General features: G+C 34.6%; 2 protein-coding genes and 1 pseudogene across 2 annotated transcripts in view; all 3 read right to left on the bottom strand.

Annotated features, from left to right (window-relative positions):
• Nucleotides 1–10556, bottom strand: part of LOC125648441 (protein PIF-like) — a 33962-nt gene extending 23406 nt beyond the window's left edge. Inside the window, exons 1-6 of the mRNA XM_048875563.2 lie at nucleotides 10451–10556; nucleotides 9741–10283; nucleotides 9250–9555; nucleotides 8764–9111; nucleotides 8218–8597; nucleotides 7822–8027 (exon numbers count right to left, since the gene is read on the bottom strand). Coding sequence (XP_048731520.2) covers nucleotides 7822–8027; nucleotides 8218–8597; nucleotides 8764–9111; nucleotides 9250–9555; nucleotides 9741–10283; nucleotides 10451–10532 — 1865 coding nt within the window. The 5' untranslated portion in view covers nucleotides 10533–10556. The remainder of the gene's footprint in view (nucleotides 1–7821; nucleotides 8028–8217; nucleotides 8598–8763; nucleotides 9112–9249; nucleotides 9556–9740; nucleotides 10284–10450) is intronic.
• A 9009-nt stretch (nucleotides 10557–19565) lies between these two features.
• On the bottom strand, nucleotides 19566–21687 carry LOC130047276 (uncharacterized). Its single transcript, XM_056141907.1, has 6 exons — nucleotides 21673–21687; nucleotides 20957–21530; nucleotides 20583–20728; nucleotides 20374–20494; nucleotides 19914–19994; nucleotides 19566–19735 (listed from the first exon to the last, which is right to left on the bottom strand). The coding sequence occupies exons 1-6, from the start codon at nucleotides 21685–21687 to the stop codon at nucleotides 19566–19568; spliced, it is 1107 nt and encodes a 368-aa protein (XP_055997882.1).
• A 10-nt stretch (nucleotides 21688–21697) lies between these two features.
• LOC125647189 (uncharacterized) lies at nucleotides 21698–23194 on the bottom strand (annotated as a pseudogene).
• Nucleotides 23195–23960: the final 766 nt, after the last annotated feature.

Genomic DNA, 23960 nt, shown 5'->3' with positions numbered 1-23960 from the left:
TATCTGTCTTTAATTAGTTGTTGATTTCCCTATCTAACTACAGTTCTATGTTGATTTCCCTATCTAACTACAGTTCTCTGTCTTTAATAAGTTGTTGATTTCCCTATCTAACTACAGTTCCCTGTCTTTAATTAGTTGTTGATTTCCCTATCTAACTACAGTTCTATGTTGATTTCCCTATCTAACTACAGTTCTATATTGATTTCCCTATCTAACTACAGTTCTATGTTGATTTCCCTATCTTACTACAGTTCTCTGTCTTTAATTAGCTGTTGATTTCCCTATCTAACTATAGTTCTATGTTGATTTCCCTATCTAACTACAGTTCTCTGTCTTTAATTAGTTGTTGATTTCCCTATCTAACTACAGTTCTATGTTGATTTCTCTATCTAACTACAGTTCTATGTTGATTTCCCTATCTAACTACAGTTCTCTGTCTTTAATTGGTTGTTAATTTCCTTATCTAACTACAGTTCTATGTTGATTTCCCTATCTAACTACAGTTATCTCTCTTTAATTAGTTGTTGATTTCTCTGTCTAACTACAGTTTTCTGTTTTTAATTGGTTGTTGATTTCCTTATCTAAGTACAGTTCTCTCTCTCTCTCTCTCTCTCTCTCTCTCTCTCTCTCTCTCTCTCTCTCTCTCTCTCTCTCTCTCTCTCTTTAATTGGTTTTTGATTTCCCTATCTAACTACAGTTCTATGTTGATTTCCCTATCTAACTACATTTCTATGTCGATTTCCCTATTTTACTACAGTTCTCTGTCTTTAATTAGCTGTTGATTTCCCTATCTAACTATAGTTCTATGTTGATTTCCCTATCTAACTACAGTTCCCTGTCTTTAATTAGTTGTTGATTTCCCTATCTAACTACAGTTCTATGTTGATTTTCCTATCTAACTACAGTTCTATGTTGATTTCCCTATCTAACTACAGTTCTCTGTCTTTAATTGGTTGTTGATTTCCCTATCTAACTACAGTTCCCTGTCTTTAATTAGTTGTTGATTTCCCTATCTAACTACAGTTCTATGTTGATTTCCCTATCTAACTACAGTTCTATATTGATTTCCCTATCTAACTACAGTTCTATGTTGATTTCCCTATCTTACTACAGTTCTCTGTCTTTAATTAGCTGTTGATTTCCCTATCTAACTACAGTTATATGTTGATTTCCCTATCTAACTACAGTTCTCTGTCTTTAATTAGTTGTTGATTTCCCTATCTAACTATAGTTATATGTTGATTTCCCTATCTAACTACAGTTCTCTGTCTTTAATTAGTTGTTGATTTCCCTATCTAACTACAGTTCTATGTTGATTTCCCTATCTAACTACAGTTCTATGTTGATTTCCCTATCTAACTACAGTTCTATGTTGATTTCCCTATCTAACTACAGTTCTCTGTCTTTAATTGGTTGTTAATTTCCTTATCTAACTACAGTTCTATGTTGATTTCCCTATCTAACTACAGTTATCTCTCTTTAATTAGTTGTTGATTTCTCTGTCTAACTACAGTTTTCTGTTTTTAATTGGTTGTTGATTTCCTTATCTAAGTACAGTTCTCTCTCTCTCTCTCTCTCTCTCTCTCTCTCTCTCTCTCTCTCTCTCTCTCTCTCTCTCTCTCTCTCTCTCTCTCTCTCTCTCTCTCTCTCTCTCTTTAATTGGTTGTTGATTTCCCTATCTAACTACAGTTCTATGTTGATTTCCCTATCTAACTACATTTCTATGTCGATTTCCCTATTTTACTACAGTTCTCTGTCTTTAATTAGCTGTTGATTTCCCTATCTAACTATAGTTCTATGTTGATTTCCCTATCTAACTACAGTTCTCTGTCTTTAATTAGTTGTTGATTTCCCTATCTAACTACAGTTCTATGTTGATTTCCCTATCTAACTACAGTTCTATGTTGATTTCCCTATCTAACTACAGTTCTATGTTGATTTCCCTATCTAACTACAGTTCTCTGTCTTTAATTGGTTGTTGATTTCCCTATCTAACTACAGTTCTATGTTGATTTCCCTATCTAACTACAGTTCTATGTTGATTTCCCTATCTAACTACAGTTCTCTCTCTTTAATTAGCTGTTGATTTCCCTATCTAACTACAGTTCTATGTTGATTTCCCTATCTAACTACAGTTCTTTGTCTTTAATTAGTTGCTGATTTCCCTTTATAACTCTAGGTATCTCTCTTTTCCACGCGTTTTAAATTTATGTCTTTAATTTCATTATTAGAATGTCTGTAATAAACTGAAGACCTTTATTATCGATGTATATGTATGGGATATTTATAAAATTGTATACAATGCATTTAATCTCATTGAGTTTGTTTTTAGGCAAATCTGCATGATCTTTGTCTTTTGATAGGGAATTATTGAATTAACAGAACCCTTTATCCTTTTTAGATTAAAGGGTATTAGTTGTATCATTGTTAAATGGTCCGAACGATAGCTTTCATGTTTTAAGCAGGTTGTCATATTAGACATTGATTCTGAGATTAGCAGGAATTTAATGTATTACTTCTCTCTCTGTCATGAATACCTTTTGAACATTGAATTAATTCCAAAGTAAGCATCATTGAAACTGTAGGATTCCATTACATGTTTACGTCTCTTGAAATATGATCAATATTATTCCAATGTTTTTTTTACCCAAAACAATATCTTTATTAACTAATACTATATTTGACTTAAGGGCTCATGCAGCTATGTAATTTAACACATAATGAATATTTATCAGCAGCACCGGAAAAAGAGGACTCGAGTTATGACTGGCACAAAACAGAAATTACTCTGTGGAATTGGATAAACTGCAGGCTGAGGGCTATTGAAACTTGCCGATATGAATCCCTAAAGGCACATTATATTATTGGTTAATAAAGAGGAATACTAATAGTCTAAGAGTCTTTTGTTGTTTTTTTGGTAGTAAAATATTGATTAAGGTATTGGAGAAATAAGATACTGAAATATTCCTTGGGTACCCCTATACAAGAATCGGGTGCTGTTACTAACCAATCAGAACAATTTCCAATGTTTCAGCAGTTGTGTTTACGTACATTTCCTATCGTCATACTTCATCCTCCCCATCCACCAATCAAAACTCTGATTACTAACATAATCAATATAATTCATGGAATCTAATATTAAAATTAAAATCACCTCCACTAGTGATATACTGAAGTAAACAGGTCTCCAGAATTTTATTTTATAGGCTAGAACAAAATTCTGGCATGCCAATGTTTAGTTGGTCGGGTAGTTGGTTGGTTGAATATTGTTTAATGGGCTCTAGAATGTTTCACTGATATGGAGACGTCACCATTGCCGTCGAAGGGGTCTAAAATTTAGGTCTACGTTCGGCGCTTATGCCATTGAGCAGGAAGGGATCTTTATCGTGCCACACCTGCTATGACACAGGGCCTCGGTTTTTGCGGTTTCATCCGAAGGACAGTCCCATTTAGTCGCCTCTTACGACAAGCAAGGGGTACTGAGAACCTATTCTAGCCGAATAGTGTATGTAGTGTATATATATTAAATCGATAAAACTGAAATAGAATGACTTTCTCGCTGCATGTATTATCAATTATTAAAAGTGTACTTGTATGTATGAATATCTGTTTTTGTTATTAACAAATTAACAACTCCTTATGAATTTAACTTCGAGGTACTGAAGTAAAAGTGCTATAACCTCACGGTGTTGTTAGTAGTGCTATAACCTCACGGTGTTGTTAGTAGTGCTATAATCTCACGGTATTGTTAGTAGTACTATAACCTCACGGTGTTGTTAGTAGTGCTATAATCTCACGGTGTTGTTAGTAGTGCTATAATCTCACGGTGTTGTTAGTAGTGTTATAACCTCACGGTGTTGTTAGTAGTGCTATAATCTCACGGTGTTGTTAGTAGTGCTATAATCTCACGGTGTTGTTAGTAGTGCTATAACCTCACGGTGTTGTTAGTAGTGCTATAATCTCACGGTGTTGTTAGTAGTGCTATAACCTCACGGTGTTGTTAGTAGTGCTATAATCTCACGGTGTTGTTAGTAGTGCTATAACCTCACGGTGTTGTTAGTAGTGCTATAATCTCACGGTGTTGTTAGTAGTGCTATAACCTCACGGTGTTGTTAGTACTTTTTCATACTTTTTATAAACCCAGGGGCTGTCCTCGCCTGTTCCAATTTTTGACAACATTGATTTCCCATTATTTTTACGTGTTTTGTAAGTTATTTCCACAATATCAGATTTATTGGCTGATTGTTTCCACCCCATTTTTGGTGATGGTATTGAATGGTAACTTAAGAATGTAAGCTTAAATGAACTAATCCATTTAGAAATATAGAGTTTGGACAAAAGAGACGGTTTTAAAAAGTGTTTTTAATTGGATTTGTTAAGAATTTTAGATGATTTCTTTTCCGACTGCCCCCCCCCCCCCCTTCAGCATTGAAAAACGATGCTACGTGACTGCGTACTAATCTAACCTTATTATTAAAAGAATAATATCTCAGTTATGCGAAGTCAATTATATTTTTAAGTGGGCAGCCATATAAATTAAGTGGAGGTTCTCCTATTAAACAAGTGGTGGTTGCAAGTTGAATAAGGGGCTATCGCCTGATAATGAGTGACGACCGCCGATTAAATTTAGTGGCAGCTGCCAGTTCAATTAATATCAATTCTCTACCCTGACACATACTGACTTCCGTAGTTTTCATGAGCAGCGGTCCTCATACATCTGAAGAAGTGTATTTGTTCTAAAAATACCGATCCAACCAGAGACATATAACAAAGATAAGTAAGTTCGGTAAAAATTATATCTCTGATTCAATAACGTATACCATTCTAATAATTAGATATCAAGATCAAACCTTTTAAATCCTATCAACAAATTTTTTTAAATATTATATATAATGTCATTAGATCGAATGCTGTCTGATGCGTTTCATACGAATTGTTAAGCCGTTCTTTACATCCTGATTTTAACTACTGATTACCCCGTTTGCCTTCTCAAGATGTAGGGCTCAATGAATGAGTATATGAGGCGACACATTACCGACAGCCAAATCGACAAGGTTTTGACAATAAATGTTTATGAATTATACAATTTACTTTCGGGTTTTTTTTTCCAAAAAGAAGTATATTTGTAGATCATCAAATCACTTCAATACTTGGTTAAGTTCAACTCCAGTTTATATCAGGAATGAAATAAACGTAATTCAACATCGGGTTAATTTATCAAACCATTTAATAAAAATTAAGAATTCATAGGTGGACCGCCCCATAAAGAGGTCGCCAAAGGAGTTGTTTATATCTGTTATCATGCTTTCACGTATACTAGACTGATTGGCCGAGAAACGGTTGAAAAACATGTTTCCAAGTGAGATAAAACGTGAGAAGAAAATTTTACCAAAATGAGCTTAACTATCACTACTTAGAGGTGTGTGGAATCCCGCTAGTGTTATAACATTTTATTTTTTACAGTGTATGGAAACTTGTTAGTGTCATAACTTTAGATTTTCCCATATTTCAGTTCGTATCTATATATCTTAGTTCTGGTCATTAATTTTGGGTAAACTTTAAAGGCATAGGGTCTAAGATATTGGTAAAATTTTGCATGTTCCAAAAAGGTGCCGAAATTTAACATCATAACTAGAAAATCAAAAAAAGTTCTTCAGAATGTTCACAAACACATTGGATACGATAGTAATTACAAAATAATTCTCATTTGCCTAAACTGGTACCTTGATGACTTCACATCTCTTATGTTTGTGTGTAGCCACCAATCAGCGGGGACCAGTTTAATATATTGTCCTCCAGACAAACATTTTATAAAGGACTAAAATATCAAAATGACTTAAATTTCAAAGTGCTGCAGCTATAAATAACTCATAATTGATATTACAATTTTTTTGTTGAGTTCTTCTTGCAAAATATTGTGATGTCATTTTTTAGATAATAGATAGACCCTATGCCTTTAACACATTCATCTGGTTATACTCATTCATTTTAACTGGAGAATTTTTTATTCGTTATCAGCTATTCTAAATCAATATTTATTTATGCAAGGTGAAGATAACGAACAGTGATCAATCTCATAACTCCTATAAGCAATACAAAATAGATAGTTGGGCAAACACGGACCCCTGGACATACCAGAGGTGGGATCAGGTGCCTAGGAGGAGTAAGCATCCCCTGTTGAACGGTCACACTCGCCGTGAGCCCTATATCCTGATCAGGTAAACGGAGTTATCCGCAGTCAAACTCAGTGTGCCAAGAACGGCTTAACAATCGATATGAAACACGTCAGACAGCATTTGACCCAATGCGAGGTTGTATTGACGAACTAGATCGTTATAACGACTATATAATTTGCGAAATGTTGACTTCAATCGAGACTGTTGAAACCCCTGTACCATCAACTTCTTTGTCAGTAGCTTACCTCGATTTAAAAACTGACCATACGCAGAACAAGCTCTTGCATATCGAATCAGTTGAGATATATAAACACCATATGCAGGTGATAATGGAATATTGCTACATAAATATGGGAAGTTGACGATGGAGAAGCTGAAATCATCCCGTTTGTCATACAGTTGAGTTGTCAGTTTGCCGTTAATGTCTACTTCCAATAAAATATCTAAGGATGAAGCAGAAGTGGATGACTCTGTGGTGTCCTGATGCTATTTGTAAATTATACAAGTATTTTCCTTTCGAACATAATCTGGGAATCACATACGAACTTGGGTACAACACATAAGCAGTGTTTCCATAATTTATGTACAGTGTGTTCCATAATTTATGTACAGTGTGTTCCATAATTTATGTGGCATAATAAGTCCTTCTGATCCCAAGCATTATTGACTGTGAGTTGGGTTTTTTTTAACAAAGACGATAGAACTTGTACTTTGGGAGAAGCTAGACTTATTCTAGTCTTAAGTTGAATATTTGTGCTTTATCTATACAAACGACATTTAGTATAATAAAACAAATAGTGCATGTTATTGAAGGCAGCATTGAAACCTTCAATTACATGCACTATTTGTATTTTATATACGTCCCTGCTTTAAATTCCCGACCGTGACGTCGATTCAGTTTAGTGAGACACAAATTTAGCGATTTCCCCATGAAAATAAGTATATATATATTTAGCGCTTATTATTGCGACATTATAATTCCAGGAAAGGTAAAAAGGTAAATATTACCTCCAATACGGAATAAATTGTTAGCGATATTCAATTTTAACGATCTCATATACCAAAATTAAATCCTCGATAAAAATTATGTATATATATACGCACTGGTTTGACAATCTTGCTAGGCGGTGGGTGCCGTACGTCGCTGGTTCGACCCCGGGCTGGGGCGAAAATTTTCAGTACCTAGTTGTGATTATTTAGTGCTTTATATATATATATATATATATATATATATATTGCCGTATGTTATTTTCGGTGTATTCAATATAAACTGAATACGAGAATGGGATGTCACCAGTGTACACGTACCGACTAGATTTATTGTCCTCAGTTGTATATTGAACAGCAAAAAATAATACGAATTCGTTTTGACAATGGATTACATGTATATAACTACATAACATATAAAGGACATATTGGATACTATAAATATTAAATTATTGCACATTATATCGAGACAAGCCTCACAAAATTTCACATGATATAAATGAATATACACGACATTTGCTATCACTGAAGAAAGTTATTGCACAATGTTCTAGAAGGTAAGCATTATTGAAATACCCTTGTATTTACATATAAGTTGCTGTTAAAATTATCAACATAAATATCACAGTTAGAAAACCCTGACTAAATTGGATTTCATCAAAGGTAGCGCGGTCTACAGAGAAACACCGCTATGTAGTCCATGTAGCCTTTAAAGTTCCGAAACCCTCTGCTGTAGCCAATATGTAAAGCGGCCTTAGATCGCTTGATGGGACCATAGGCCCAGTTTTCTAATCCTATTCCGTTCACCTTTCCCTCAAGAGACTTGGTGTCGTGCATGTAGTATACCTCGTTCCAGTTTCCACGCTGAAAAGATATGTTTTCACATTATACCCATATGTTTATCATATTTTCACAAGATAACAACTTTGGTAATTTAAATATATTTGATATATGATATTTAAAAAATCTTACTCTATAATTTATTTTCAGTATTACGTAAAATAGTATGCACACTTGTACGAGTATTCTAAATGTGGACAGTAAATATACTTACCATAGCCGGAAGATGAAATGCGGTTATTCGATCAATCGTCTCATTGTTTGACTTCACCTCTGTTTTTGCCATAAAATGAAGATTATTTCTGCTTTTGACTAGCATCATTGTGGCTGCATTATCACAACAGTCACCATTGCTGAACAGAGCTTGTAGACCAGTTGAACTCGCTCCTGGGTCGTCCAAATATCTCATCTTAATGACTAAATCAGTGTAAAAGTCAATGTTAGAGAAACGATTAATGATCAGGCGGGCGTTACCGTCAAAGTAACCCAGACCATTTCCGATAACGGTAACGTTTTGATTTTCCACATAAAGTTGGTTTCCAGAATAATCCTTGGCATCGCTGCTGAAAGGTATGTATAGTTCTGCTTTGCACTCTGAAAGAATAATTTGGAATATTGCATGACTATTCTTGATACATATCGTTTCACTCAATTACAGTGTACACACACACAAACGCGCGCGCGTGTGATTTTTTGGTGAAGATTGCATAATATTACAGAGTAAAATTCTGAATCATTCCCCTATTGAATCTTTTCTCACCTTTCCCTGGTAAAAATGAGTCGTGTAAAGAACATTGACAAGTGTTCGGATCATACTGGGTTCCAGGAGCACAGGGCATTTTTACCCATCCTAGGCCACTGACAAATTGTTCGAATTTTCCTGCTTCGCCAAAGATCATTCTGGTGTCGCAGGGACCTTCCTGGTGGAAGGATGGTGGGCATGGATCGGTACATTTCTTGTCTCTTTTGCAACCTCTGTACGGGATGTATCGTAGGCCCTCTGGACAACAGGTCGCTGTCGCTTTGCCAAAGTTACAGGCCCAATGGGCTCTGCAATTTCCTGTGTTACCGTAAGCATACGACATGATTCGGGGGTTACGGCATTTTTCTGAAGAAAAGGGTGTGACGAGACATTAAACAATTTGTGGTAAAATTTTTAGAAATAGTTAATGCTATTATTTCAATTTGACTTTAACATGATATGTAAAAAAAAAAAAAAAAACATACTTAGATTAATGGAAACTACCTTTCTCACATGGAACTTGTTCAGAAGGTCGGCAAGTGAGCACATCCTGGTCCCAGTATTGACCATACGGACATTGCCGATAGGCAACACGAAGTTTTCCGTTTGATCCGAAATAACATTGGACAAATTTATCACAGTCATCTGGGTGGGAATTGAAGCCTACTCCGTTCAACATTTTGCAGTTATCGCATGGTCCTATTCCCGGCGCCATTGTTGGCGGCAACGGAGGCGTGGCGCCCTCAGGTGTGGTTGTGGGAATAGTTGTTGTCGTTGGTGCGGGTGTGGTGGTTGTGGTAGTTGTTGTAGCTAAACAGAACAAGGATGATTAAAAATTGGTTTTTTTAAAGGATTGTTGTTAAATTTATAACCGTCTTAATTCAACATGCATCTGCAAAATGTAATGGCAAACAATACTAATTGATAAAAGCAATTATCATAAACAATATAATGAATTATCAATAGCATTTTCATGGTTTATGTGAAGAACTTACTCGGACATACAAGTTGTACAAATTCTTGTAAACTGGATGCCAATATTCCAAACGACTTCACGGACAAAACACTGGCACTGGAGGAAGCAATACTATTCAGCTCGTCTATATCAGTGTTTTCAGACACGCCGACAGCATACATATGTATCCCTATGTCCTTAGCTAATCTAGCTTCACGAGAAGTATCCATGGGATTCATTGATAAGCCGTCAGTGATAACAACTCCGATTTGGGGAACTCCAGGTCTCTTTGCTACTTGGAAAATTTCGGTCATGACTTTGATTCCAACAGCTGTATCCGTGCCCATTCGGGGATGGGGTAAATTCATGGCGTGCTCTTTAAGATAGTCTCTGTCAGTGGATGGCTCCACCATTGTTTCGATAGAGCTACTATACACCAAGATTCCCATACGTCCATTCCCATCGCCAATATTTAACTGGTCCACAAGGTCAAAAATGGATTTTTTAAGTAGATAGAAATCGGACTCAGATATGCTATCTGATCCGTCAATGACAAAGTAAATGTCAAACGGCTTCTTGCAATCTGAAAAGGAAGGTTAAAAATAATTACAGTGAAAGTTTCAAATTAAAAAAAAACTGTTTTGAAAACTTAATGTTTGGAAATATATTTAAAAGGAAAATTAATTGACTTTCTAAATATATTATTTCAAACAAAGTTATTGGAATTTTTTTTTTTTAAATTTCACAAACCTGGTCCAACCACATTGCTATTTGCAAAGTTTGGAACAATTAAATGAAAAAGAATAGATATCCAAGCTGTTGTTCTTAGCATTGCTTCGTATGAAAAATATAGGACTTTCTGTTGTTCTTGTCCGGTAATTGGCAATATATACTCTATTGATTCCGGTTTCCTGCATGGTTTAGGCTCCATTGATAAAACCGCGACGCCTCCATGATGTCACAGTGCATGACGTCAGGAGTCAGTTCAAGTCACTAGCGAGAGTTTTGATTCGTCAGCGTGCCACAGTTTACTCCACAAAAAACAAAAGCTTTTTTTGTCAAGAAATAGTGTTACGTATGTAATAGAGTTAAACCGACATTTTTAATATAAATGAAATGAAACGATCTATCTAGCTGCACGTAGTAGTTTAATTAAAGGTCGACTGACGTGAATACATTTTATAATTTCGCTGTCAAATGAAGCTTCACTCACATCCTTGTGTTTGCTTTGGCCATTAATTAGTATGTAGAAGAATGTTATTTACCGTGTTTGATTGTCAAACATTTTCAAAATAAGTTTTCGTTCTTCAGAGATTTAAAATGTTTAGCTAGGGGAAAACCACAGAACAATAAATACTTTAACGCGAACGTTAACCAGGACGTAGCGGGAACTTAATTAGTACTTGTCGTCACGGTTGTATCACATCTGCATATTGATGAATGATTCTGTCTCATTAGTGAGGGTCCAGTGGCAGCTTTGTATGTTTTTTATTGCCTGTCATTAAGATAATTAACGTGTCTCCTTAGATTACCTTCTCACTTCTCGTTATTTAACAAATTTAGAACGAAAATAAGAAATGATATATCGCTTATCTAAGCACATCCAGGTGCGCCTGGTGTTAACCTCTATAGTTAGTGAGATATACAAGCTGTAGATTCGCATACAAAAGATTTCTTGTAAAATGTCCAAGCCCATGCGTATTTTGTTTTTTATTTCTTCATTTTATTTTCCTTCTCTAGTAATCGGAATAGATGGTGTAATCAAATCTACATTTTAAAATAATGGTTAGATGGTGACGGTCAAACCTTACACTTGAAAAAAAATATAAACACGGTGAAACAAGACATTTTCCTTCCAATCAATATTTGATTTATCAACACGAAATAGCAAGTACATTAAGTTACTATTATGGAATTGTGAAGATAAGTGTGATTTAGTTGTAGTTTACAAACTGTGAAGATAAGTGTGATTTAGTTGTAGTTTACAAACTGTGAAGATAAGTGTGATTTAGTTGTAGTTTACAAACTGTGAAGATAAGTGTGATTTAGTTGTAGTTTACAAATTGTGAAGATAAGTGTGATTTAGTTGTAGTTTACAAACTGTGAAGATAAGTGTGATTTAGTTGTAGTTTACAAACTGTGAAGATAAGTGTGATTTAGTTGTAGTTTACAAACTGTGAAGATAAGTGTGATTTAGTTGTAGTTTACAAACTGTGAAGATAAGTGTGATTTAGTTGTAGTTTACAAACTGTGAAGATAAGTGTGATTTAGTTGTAGTTTACAAACTGTGAAGATAAGTGTGATTTAGTTGTAGTTTACAAACTGTGAAGATGAGTGTGATTTAGTTGTAGTTTACAAACTGTGAAGATAAGTGTGATTTAGTTGTAGTTTACAAACTGTGAAGATAAGTGTGATTTAGTTGTAGTTTACAAACTGTGAAGATAAGTGTGATTTAGTTGTAGTTTACAAATTGTGAAGATAAGTGTGATTTAGTTGTAGTTTACAAACTGTGAAGATAAGTGTGATTTAGTTGTAGTTTACAAACTGTGAAGATAAGTGTGATTTAGTTGTAGTTTACAAACTGTGAAGATAAGTGTGATTTAGTTGTAGTTTACAAACTGTGAAGATAAGTGTGATTTAGTTGTAGTTTACAAACTGTGAAGATAAGTGTGATTTAGTTGTAGTTTACAAACTGTGAAGATAAGTGTGATTTAGTTGTAGTTTACAAACTGTGAAGATGAGTGTGATTTAGTTGTAGTTTACAAACTGTGAAGATAAGTGTGATTTAGTTGTAGTTTACAAATTGTGGAGATAAGTGTGATTTAGTTGTAGTTTACAAACTGTGAAGATAAGTGTGATTTAGTTGTAGTTTACAAATTGTGAAGATAAGTGTGATTTAGCTGTAGTTTACAAACTGTGAAGATAAGTGTGATTTAGTTGTAGTTTACAAACTGTGAAGATAAGTGTGATTTAGTTGTAGTTTACAAATTGTGAAGATAAGTGTGATATAGTTGTAGTTTACAAATTGTGAAGATAAGTGTGATATAGTTGTAGTTTACAAATTGTGAAGATAAGTGTGATTTAGTTGTAGTTTACAAATTGTGGAGATAAGTGTGATTTAGTTGTAGTTTACAAACTGTGAAGATAAGTGTGATTTAGTTGTAGTTTACAAATTGTGAAGATAAGTGTGATTTAGTTGTAGTTTACAAACTGTGAAGATAAGTGTGATTTAGTTGTAGTTTACAAACTGTGAAGATAAGTGTGATTTAGTTGTAGTTTACAAACTGTGAAGATAAGTGTGATTTAGTTGTAGTTTACAAATTGTGAAGATAAGTGTGATTTAGTTGTAGTTTACAAATTGTGGAGATAAGTGTGATTTAGTTGTAGTTTACAAATTGTGAAGATAAGTGTGATTTAGTTGTAGTTTACAAATTGTGAAGATAAGTGTGATTTAGTTGTAGTTTACAAATTGTGGAGATAAGTGTGATTTAGTTGTAGTTTACAAACTGTGAAGATAAGTGTGATTTAGTTGTAGTTTACAAACTGTGAAGATAAGTGTGATTTAGTTGTACGTTATACACTATCTATGTATTTAATTCATCTTAAAATTTTTCTTTTCATTTCATATTCTATTCATTTCAATTCCAAAACAGTGCTTGTAAAACATGCATTGTTCCATTATCAAGTTTGTTCCATCACTCCCGTGCAGTTGGTCGTTTTCGTTTTACTAACATGTTGTGAAATACCTGGAATGATTCCGATTCTTGGGCAGGTCATCGAGAGCACTTGTCACTTATGTCAATGGAGTTGAATCAGCCGAAGGAGGAAACCACTTGCACGTGTATAATGGAGAAACACGTCCCATAACATGTCTTGTTAGTAACCGGTTTTTCAAACTATCGTTCCTTAATTTTTCAAGAGACATTCGGAAAATTCATGTCTCTGGAAAATTTAAAAAGTTTATTACTACTTGCACGGGTTATGGAACATATAATTACTTACACACAAAAGGCAATGCTTTTATCAAAATTATTATCCTCTAATTTCATTTTGGAAATAGATAAGTTTTCAATTTATTTAATAGTTGGTTGCTTTTTGTGGGCATTTTGTATTTGAACGCCATCTTTTGGGTTGGATTGTATATATAGGTTTTTACACTTTGTTATCTGTTTTTAATTTTTACAGTATTTTGTTTTGTTTTAGGGGAGATCATTAGGCAACTTTGATTAGTAATAATGTATGCTATTTTTCTTGGTGATCTCCCCTTTATACAGTGTCATTTTTATTTTTACATTAATTTGTTTTATATCGGGGGAGATCATTGCGCAATTTCCGTTAATTATGTCATTCTGGGTAATCTCCCCTTTTTACATTGTCATCACAATAAATGACAATTCACACAAGTAATGTTGTTTGTCTCACTGTTGGGGTCAGAGCAATCATGTTTCAGTTAATCAACATTAAACGAGTATTGCATATATTATAGTTCTGTTTTTATTTTAACAGATCCAACTCAGCCTGAAAATTATCACCCAATATCTTTACTTAGTGTATAGGCAAAGTTTTTACCTGTATTTTAGGCTGGAGGATATGCTGAAGAAGTAGGTCTCATCGAAGAAAATCAAGCAGGTTTCAGAAAAAAATACTCAACATTAGACCACATTTTGGCTCTGCAATTTCTTTCAGATTTTTTAATAAAAAGAAACTTTTTTTATGTGGATATATCGACTTAAAGCAGGCTTTCGACACTGTTTGGAGAAATGACTTTTGGAGTAAGATGATAAAGAATGGAATAAATGGAAAGTGTTTTAACTATATCCGAAATATGTATATTGTTATTAAATCTTTAGTAAAGATAAATGGCACTTCTTCAGAGTACTTCGTAGGTGTAAGACAAGGAGAAAATTTATCTCCATTTTTATTTTCCTTATATATTGATGACCTAGAAATTCTTTTATTAGGAAAAGACATAGTTGGACTACAGAGTATGGAGAGTGCAATTGAAGATGAATTAATGGTGTACGTAAAATGTTGATTTTATTTTATGCTGATGACACTGTTTTAATGGCCGAGTTTGCCAGGGGTTTACAAAATGCTCTGAATGCTTTTCATATTTATTGTAAACAGTGAAAACTTAATGTAAATGTGGATAAAACAAAAATATTGATTTCTTCCAAAGGTCAATTGCTAAAAGGGAGTTTTATTATAACAATAATAGTATAGGGTGTAGGGAGCTTCGGAAGAGGTAGTGCCCTTGGCGTCCTGGCTGCTGCATCCGGAAGGATGGACAGGCGACTCCGGTCCTCTACCACGCTCCTAACTCTCACGTGTTGGATCCAAGCGCCACACCCTGGTCAACCGCTTCAGCAGGCGGGCTAAACCATGTGAGAGGATGGTGTCTGCATTGCACCATTAACAGACCCCCAGATATGGGCCAAATAGTCCCTGTCAACACAGGGTAGGGTTTGCTCACTCCAAAAAAAGGTCTGTCATGGTGGACTAGGCGGTTGAAGACAAGCTGTCCCAACGGCTAGGAAGGCGTGGTAGGAAGGCGCTGTGGCAATCGGCAATCCTCGTCTGATTCCGCTACATTCCATACAAACCTCGGATGTGATTGGTGGAGGAATATGCATCAAATCGATGCATTTCTCCGCCGGAACTGCCTTCTCACTCAATTGTATTGCGTTTAAAGATGGCCGCTTACAGTGACTTTTCAGAAGCTCTGGAGTTTGCAAAGGATTCTGCAAATATTAACTTCGATCTGAAGGACAAGCAGATCCAGACACTGAAGTCGTTATACGACGGTAATGATTCCCTGGCTGTACTACCAACGGGTTTCGGTAAAAGTATAATTTTCCAGCTTCTTCCATTCCTATTTCAGAGGAAACTCGGTCGACATGAGGCTATGATATGTATTATCGTAACGCCGTTAAACTCGATTATGCAGAACCAAGTGCAGTCGCTATCTATGTGTGGTATACCTGCCTGATTCCTTCATATTGAAGGCACAGGTGTCAAAACCTTCGTTGCGGATACAAGGTATGTGGGTTTGTAATGTTTGTTGTGTAGGGATGTTTCGCTCTCATGCTTCGTCAAAAGATGGTTCACGCGTTTTTGTTTGTTTTTTTAATCTAAAATTTTGCCCGATATACCTTGAAGTTGACAAATTTAGCTATAGTTATTTAGCACAATTTAGGAATTGAAGAAACTTGTAAGCCCCTTCCATTTATTACAACTTTACCTAAAAGCAGTCCAATTACAGTTTTCAGGATGACGATGACTCTGACTTGGAAAGAGTAGACAATCTCTTAATTTCTAGTGCCCCTTTACAAGATGTAAGGAATGGTAAATTTTGTTTGATTTACGCACATCCTGAGACATTAGTGGAAAAGAAGGACTTTGGAAAAATTCTCAGAAGTAAATTATACAAAGAACGAGTCTGTGCTGTTGTTGTAGATGAGGTTCACATCATTTCTGAATGGTAAGCTAACATTATTAATGATTAAAATTTTGTATTCAATTGTATATATGAAGTCAAGCATTCGTCAAGGTACGAAGGTTCGATTCCTTCCCTAAGCTTCAAAATACAAGTAGCTGGTTGCCAAGTGGGTGAATTGCTTAGTGGCCCCGCCTTGACTTATGTATATACTGATACACATTTATCTGTTGTTATATAGAGAATAATACATACTCCTTTTCCATATCACACCTTGTAGCCTGAGACAAATTTCAGCCAGAGGGCCCTTAGGCCTGAGGGTTAATACATATTGCTTTATAACTTTTCCTTTGTGGAAAAGGGTATGTATTATTTATTTAACTTAGTATACTGTAAACATACATTTTAGCAGTAATCATGAATTGGCAGATTTGGAGCAAAGTCTCTGTATGAATTTGTTTTATTCTTATATGATGCATTGGGCTGTGGATATTGGTCTGGACAGCTCATTTAGAAGAGAACCTATCTAGTGATGCATGTGTCCCAGTTTCAATTCCAGTCCAGCCATACATTCTCTCCTTTCCTGTTACACATGTATTAGCTTGTATTTGAATTACCAGATAATAAGAAATATGAAAGATGCTAAAGTGATTACTGCTAAAACAAGTAGGTAACTTACAGGACACATGGACTTGAACAAGAAGAAAAAATTCACCAGTATTTTATTTTTTATCTATTATATCAAACAACAGCAATATAAAATCATCTACAATAGTTTTCAGAGAATGTGAATGTACATCTGTAGTCTATAAAATGGAATAAAGACCTCAAATTATGTTTACATTGCAAAATTTGGGGCAAGACTTTTCGGAAAAAATGAAAAGTCTTTTTTTTTTTAAAGATATTTACTTAAACAAGGGGTTTTATTAGAAATGGCAGGGGGCAAGTCTGTGTCCTTTTAATCCTGTATTTTTAATATCCACATACAAAAAGAAATTCTTTAGAGCCTCTCATGAGGAGAAAGAAAATTTTAACTGTTGAAAGGGGGGCAGGATTAAGCTATATGCCTGCCACAATTCTGACTTTAAAATAACTGCCTATTAACAAGTCATAATTATGGGGGGGGGGGGGATCATTTAAAATTCTTATTTGTTTGTTTAAGGGGCAAAGAATTTAGAAATTCCTTTGAAAAACTTGGCTGTTTGATCTGCCTTTTCCCTGATGTGCCTCATTTGGCCCTAACTGCAACTGCAATAAAATCAAACATGACAAGGCTTACTGAAGTTTTACAATATAGAAACACACAATTTGTCATATCAAATCCAGACAGACCCAACATTTATCTAGAGGTTCGAAGTCGTCTTCCAAATATTCATAAATTTGAAAAATTCGACAAAATTCTGGATGAAATTGTATTGGAAATCAGCGAAAAGCTGGATAAATATCCTGTAACCATTGTTTATTGTGACAATTTGGAAGCACTAGGGTACGCCTATGTTTATACAGAACAGAAACTTGGAATCAGGGCCTACATACCAGAGGATCAAATTCCAAAAAATCGTATTTCTGAAAAAATGAAGTTGCATATTGTCTCTGAGTTATCACAACCTGAACCAAAATTGCGACTAGTCTTCGCCAGTGTTGCTTTGGGAATGGGACTGAATGTCCCTTCAATCTCTCAGATCATTCATTTTCGTCCGCCAGTTACTTTAGAAAAGTACTTTCAAGAAGTAGGCCGAGCTGGACGTTCTGGACAGAGTGCAAAGGCAATTATGTACTTTAACAAAAATTATGTGGCTAGCAATCGAAAGGGTTTGGATCCTAGCATCAAGGAATATGTCAATACAGAGCAATGTTTACGGAAATATCTCATGAAATATTTCGGGTTTGATACAGTCAAGTACAGTGGAGTGCCTGAGATGTGCTGCTCAAATTGCAGAAAAATGCAGAGATTATATGTACATGTGTAAATGTGACAAAATATTCAAAAAAGTGTGGTACTGACCAAATTCGTTCTCATGTGCTGACAACAGCAATGAATAGTCCATTTACATATATATCATTGTTATTTCCCTTTGAAGGACGCATGCTAACAAATCAAAAATTGGACGTATGGTTTGCACTTCTTCTGGTTGTTCTCCTAGGCACCTGATCCCACCTCTGGTGTGTCCAGGGGTCCGTGTTTGCCCAACTATCTAATTTGTATTGCTTGTAGAAGTTATGAGATTGATCACTGTTCGTTATCTTCACCTTGCATTATACATAAATCAAATTTCTAAAATATTGCAAAATTGAAAATTATTTCTAAAATATTAAAAGCTTGAAAATTATTTAGGATATTCATATTCATTCATTTTGGGCATCCCCCACAAAAATTTATACAATTTTTCTTATCATTTTATACAATTAGGACATAATGGAACATTATGCGACTAAACTTATTCAATTTATTTATACTCAAACATATCTTTAGTTTTATTTTCATGATTTTTAAAAAGAACTGGTAAGCATCTGTCCTTTAAAGGAAATTATCACTTTAGTCATTTTTCAAAGCACTAATACACCATTTGTATTGATTTTTGTTATATACAATGTACATGTATGTACACCTTCAGTTCTACAAATCAGTAAGTTGACTAAACAATATGAAAACAGTTAAATTCTTGTATGGAAACAAATTCACAAGTACTATGTTCCTCATAAAGTGTTATGGACTCTATGTCATTTCAAATGTTTGCATACAAAAGAAATTGTACATGTATTGCACATAAAATGTTGACAAATATGACAATATGATATTATAACTGTACATTATTGCATTCATATTTCACTGGTAATAGTTTTACTGCCAAAGGTCTTTGACCTATCATAAATATGACTTTAAAACAGTGAACATATTTTACATAACCGCAGTTATTGTCAGATGTATTTGAGCTATATATATTTGTGACTGGTAATAAACATTATGTAATGCTGATTGAGGTACAGTTCATTTGACATAATAAATACCTTTTCAAATTCTGACATTGTTAGCAAATACAATTTATCATTAAATCGAATCTTGACTGACATTTTTCATCCAAATTGTTAGGTCATTATTTTCACACTGAACTGTCTGCAGATTTGTCCGTTTAACAGAACTGGACAAGTAGTACACTGCGGGTGCACCAGTGATCCCACCTCTGAAGTTTTTGGAGGTCCGTGTTTGCTCTGCTCTGTATTGTTCTAATGGAATTTTGACCTTCATTACTGTTTGTTATATTCATATTTCATATAGAAAAAAGATTCACATATAAAAGTATAATGTAATGGTAAACAAGTGCAAAACATGAAATTACAGAGTTAAGTACAATATAATAGCATAAATATTGACATCTTGAAAATCAGAGACAAAGGAACAACGCTTGTAATATTGATCACAAGTTAACTTCACTGTCCATCATCCTCATCATCTCCATCCATGTCCTCTTCTTCCAAATCAGAGATTGGTATCCCAAGTTTAAGGCGATTTGCAGTTGTTAAAACACTAAGTTTGAACATATTCTTGTCAAAGTTAAATGGTGTTTCAGTGACCTTGCTTGACTTTGAAAGTTCTCTGCCTGGAACATAATTCCATATATGCAACTGCAATATGCAAATCAGTTTGGTCGTCCCTTTTCTTATGTGTTGTTCCTTTGTCCTTGATTTTTAAGACTCTGTCAAAGTTGGCTGAAATATCACTGATAACAGGGGCTGCCTTTGAGATGGTCACTATGGCACGTTCAGTCTGGTTTGTACCTAATCCCCTGATGAGATCTTTTAATACTCTAATCTCATTCTCTTTCTGCGTGTGTGCAGCTTTATTCTTTCCTTTGCCTCCTTTAGGGTTGACGTAAGATGATAACCTCACACGCAATGCAAGTCTTAGAGAGAGCATAACTTCACTTTTAAGAATATAGTCAATGCACTCAACAAAGTACTTTGATAGAGCACTATGACTATAAAAGAAAGGGATCATAATTTTCAATATCACATTAGTACGATAAATGTCTCCTTCTTTGATTGTATCTTGGAAGTTGAGAATAACATAATACCACTGAATAAAGTTTCGCACATAGTTGTTCAAGTCATCTGCTGGAGCAATATTAAGAGACCGCATTACTGTCATGTTGATAACTCCATTTTCAGTTGGCAAGCATACTCTCCAGCCAGTCTTTGTAAAGATGTTCTCTTTGTGAGTTGAGAAGACAAGTTTTACTATTTAAACATAATGGAAATGATACAGTATTTCCCTCCATTTTGCCAGTAACTTCCACTTTAAGTCCTGCAGCCGGAACTGATACCTCCAACTCCAATGTCTCTGTATTCATTTTGTCATCCTGCATTGAAAATAGTTCATAATAATATTTCTAGTAATTATTTAATACACATGGAAATAACATAAAAACGTACACAAGATGTACATACATCAAGCTGAAAATGAGGTAAACTATAGTCCAGTATCTCCTCCATTATGGTATCAAAAATTTCCTCTTTTGGTTTGTTTTGCATATACTTCATGTTGTTTTTCAGCAATGGGTGTTTAGGACTATCCTCCATGCTAACCATTTTGACTGACAGACAGGTGCAAAATAAAAAAGGAGGCATAAAAATGAGATTAAAATATCAAAACTAATATAAACAGCCAAAGCTACTTTCACTAGCCTAAAAAATATGTCTTAGCTAGCGATGTTTCTGATGGTTTGTATCTTTAAAATTTATAATGATCATGTTCAATTTTACATGTTGCAATGTTAAACAAAAATTTCATGGCCTTGGATAAATTAAGGATAATAAAATACCTCTTCCAGCTTTAGAATAGATTGTGTTCACATGTTTCTCCAACTCATTCATGATTTGAATGCACTGATCATTATACATTTCATTCTTCAACTGTAAAGGAAGCCAAAAAAAATTTGACTTTAGACACATCACTTTGTCCATATCATGGGGGATATGTGTTGGTATGATGGCATTCATCCAATCTAGTCCCTTGATATTTTGTGCCAGTTCTCTACCTATCAAATACTTAAGTGATTTTCGGTACACAGTCATTTCATCTGTAGATGGAATAAACATTTGAGCATCAATGCTGTTAGCATCTCCAACTGCTGTTGTGTCTTCAAGATGGTCTAAACGCACACGGTCAAATGTGAAATCAGTAGCAAAATAATGCAAGTCTTTGATCTTATTGTTCCTTCTGATGTCATTTGTTTTCACATATAAGTCTAAATGATCTCCATTAATTTTGTCATCCATACCATTGGAACAATTTCTGACAATTTGGTCGGAACTGTAATCCGAAAAGTCTTCAAGCAAGTGCCTTTTCGATTCATGTGACAAAGTAATATGAACTTGGTTCAACCTCTGGAGCAGCTAAAAACAACAAAAATTTAATATGATATTTAAAAAATCAAATACATTTTATGATGAATAAAACTTTAGGGAAAGATTCAAGAAGTTTGTTTTGAATATTGAGACAAGAAATGCTTTAGCAATTAATTAAGACAGAAAAGACAATGTATATATACATACTTGACTGTTTATCTGGCATCAATTTTTATCATGATGTGGTTGTATATTAATAACTTATGATGTAAAAACCAAAACGAACACTGTAAACATAACCAAAAAACCGAATTTAGAATAACATAAATAAGGTAAAATTACTAACTTAAGGACCCTCTATAGACTTCAAACTTTTTTTGGAGTAATTTAGAAAACTATACCATATACAGTTGTAATTATCGAGTATATTTATTTCACTTTCAACAAAGCCCCCCACCCCCTCCAGAAACTGTTTCAAGACAGTGACCCTATTCTGACCTAACAGAATGTTAAGAATGCATAAATTGATTACAAACTGAATAGACTACGGAATTCAATTGATACATTGTGGATCTGAGGGTTGACCTAAACTGCATAAAAATACCACAGAAATGAGAATTAGAACTCTTTAGTGTGCAGTGTATAAGGGGTCCTAAATGTCAAATAATGAGTATTGTGGTTCCTAAAGTCATCATTGCATGTTTTTATTGTATATTTATGGTCAGTTGAAGATAATTTCAGTTACGGGAGAAGCAATTAGTCAAGAATAGAAAGTTTACAATGCACAAGGCACATGTCATATATGAAACCACATACTCCTTGTTTGACATCATGTTAGTATAAATTTAAAAAACAATAATTCTATTGCAAAATAAAATTTAAAAATAACATGATAAGAATACCTTGTTGTCTGTATGATACTGTATTGCTAGAGCTGTGTAGATTCTTTGCACTGCAGAAATCTGCTTGTTTCTGGAATCATCCCATAAATGGTACCAATCATCACAACCTTGTTCTCATCACAAACATTGTATCCCAGACAGGTAGCCAACACATGCAACAGAGAGGGGCAGTTACACTCCAACTCGTTTACAGCTTTAGCAAAGCAATTATCATTCATCAAAACTTCTGGGTTTCGTTGCCATAACACACTGACCCCTGGGTGACACAGTTTTTTCAATTGTGCGTCCAGATTCACTAGTTCATCAGATAAAGTGTATGAATGAACTGCGGATATGGATCTCTGAAGATCATCATCAGTGTTGGTTTCTGATTCCTCAGTAATCAAACTATAGTCATCATCTGGCCGAATGTTAAATTCACAAGAATTATATGCACTTTCAACTCCTCCTTGGGATCTTGAGTACCCATGGTCAAACAAACGGTCTGGTACCCATGGAGAAGGCAATGTTATGTCTTCAGGTTCATTGACAGCTGACAACAAACATCTACGAACTTTAGATTCTTTGTTGGACAATTTGTTTTCAGTAGAATTTTTGCTTAACTTTAATCTTTTCAACTTCTCAACAGAACATAATAAATTTTCTACTACAGTGTTTTTCTTCAATGCAGATGGTGGTGTGTTTGAAAGTCTTTTGATACGTTCCATCGAATCAATCTGTTGTTTAAAAGTTAATAAGGCATCTTTCCGAAAGGCTACTGCAGCAGAGCATTTCTTGAAAAAAAAACTCACAAAGTTTCAAACCAACCATCACATGGACATTATGAATTTTCACTCCTAAAAATCACCAAAAAAAGTTTTCAAAATGCTTTACACATCACAGAGAGTTCATAATAAAAGAGACGTCATTATGTATGGTGAGGCATAACTATTAACTAATCCTCAGTTTTTAAATAATCATATTATATATTATCACGTACAGTCAAATCTCACTATCTCTAAATCGATGGGACCAAGAAAACCTTCAAGATATCCAAGGATTCGACATATCAAGGGTAAAAACTTAAATAATGAGTGGTTTGGACTTCCAAATTACATCGACATATCCATGGTGTTTGAGATACCAATATTCGAGATACCGAAGTTCAACTGCATTATATTTGAAATGGCATGTACAGAAATAACGTGCAGCTTTTCAGTGTCATGCAAGGCTATCAATAATTTCGAAGTGAAGACTGAAGAGTTGAATTTATCCATTTGAAAAGGTTGTTTTAGAATTATCTCCAATAGTTTAATTTGCCTATTATGAAATTCAGTGGTAAATTCTGATCATTGAAACTGTGATATATCTCCTCCTGTCTCCCATTATTGTAAGCCCTGATTCCGTATACTGTATAGGTCATGATCAAGAATATTACCTAAAAAATCCTCAACTGTATCGTGATAATTTTCATCTGTAGCTTTCTGTTGGCTGAAAGAGTGCAACCTCCTGGATGATGAGGCACAAAGTAAACAGGAACTCAATGGGATGAGTTTTTGTGGAGTTTCAGATTCCATCTTGTGCTCCATGTTTGCTT

Source organism: Ostrea edulis, chromosome 6, assembly GCF_947568905.1.
Source record: "Ostrea edulis chromosome 6, xbOstEdul1.1, whole genome shotgun sequence".
In the NCBI taxonomy this organism is placed as follows: Eukaryota; Metazoa; Mollusca; class Bivalvia; order Ostreida; family Ostreidae; genus Ostrea; species Ostrea edulis.
The sequence above is the reverse complement of the archived record's forward strand: the minus strand, read 5'-3'. Positions and strand labels throughout refer to the sequence as shown.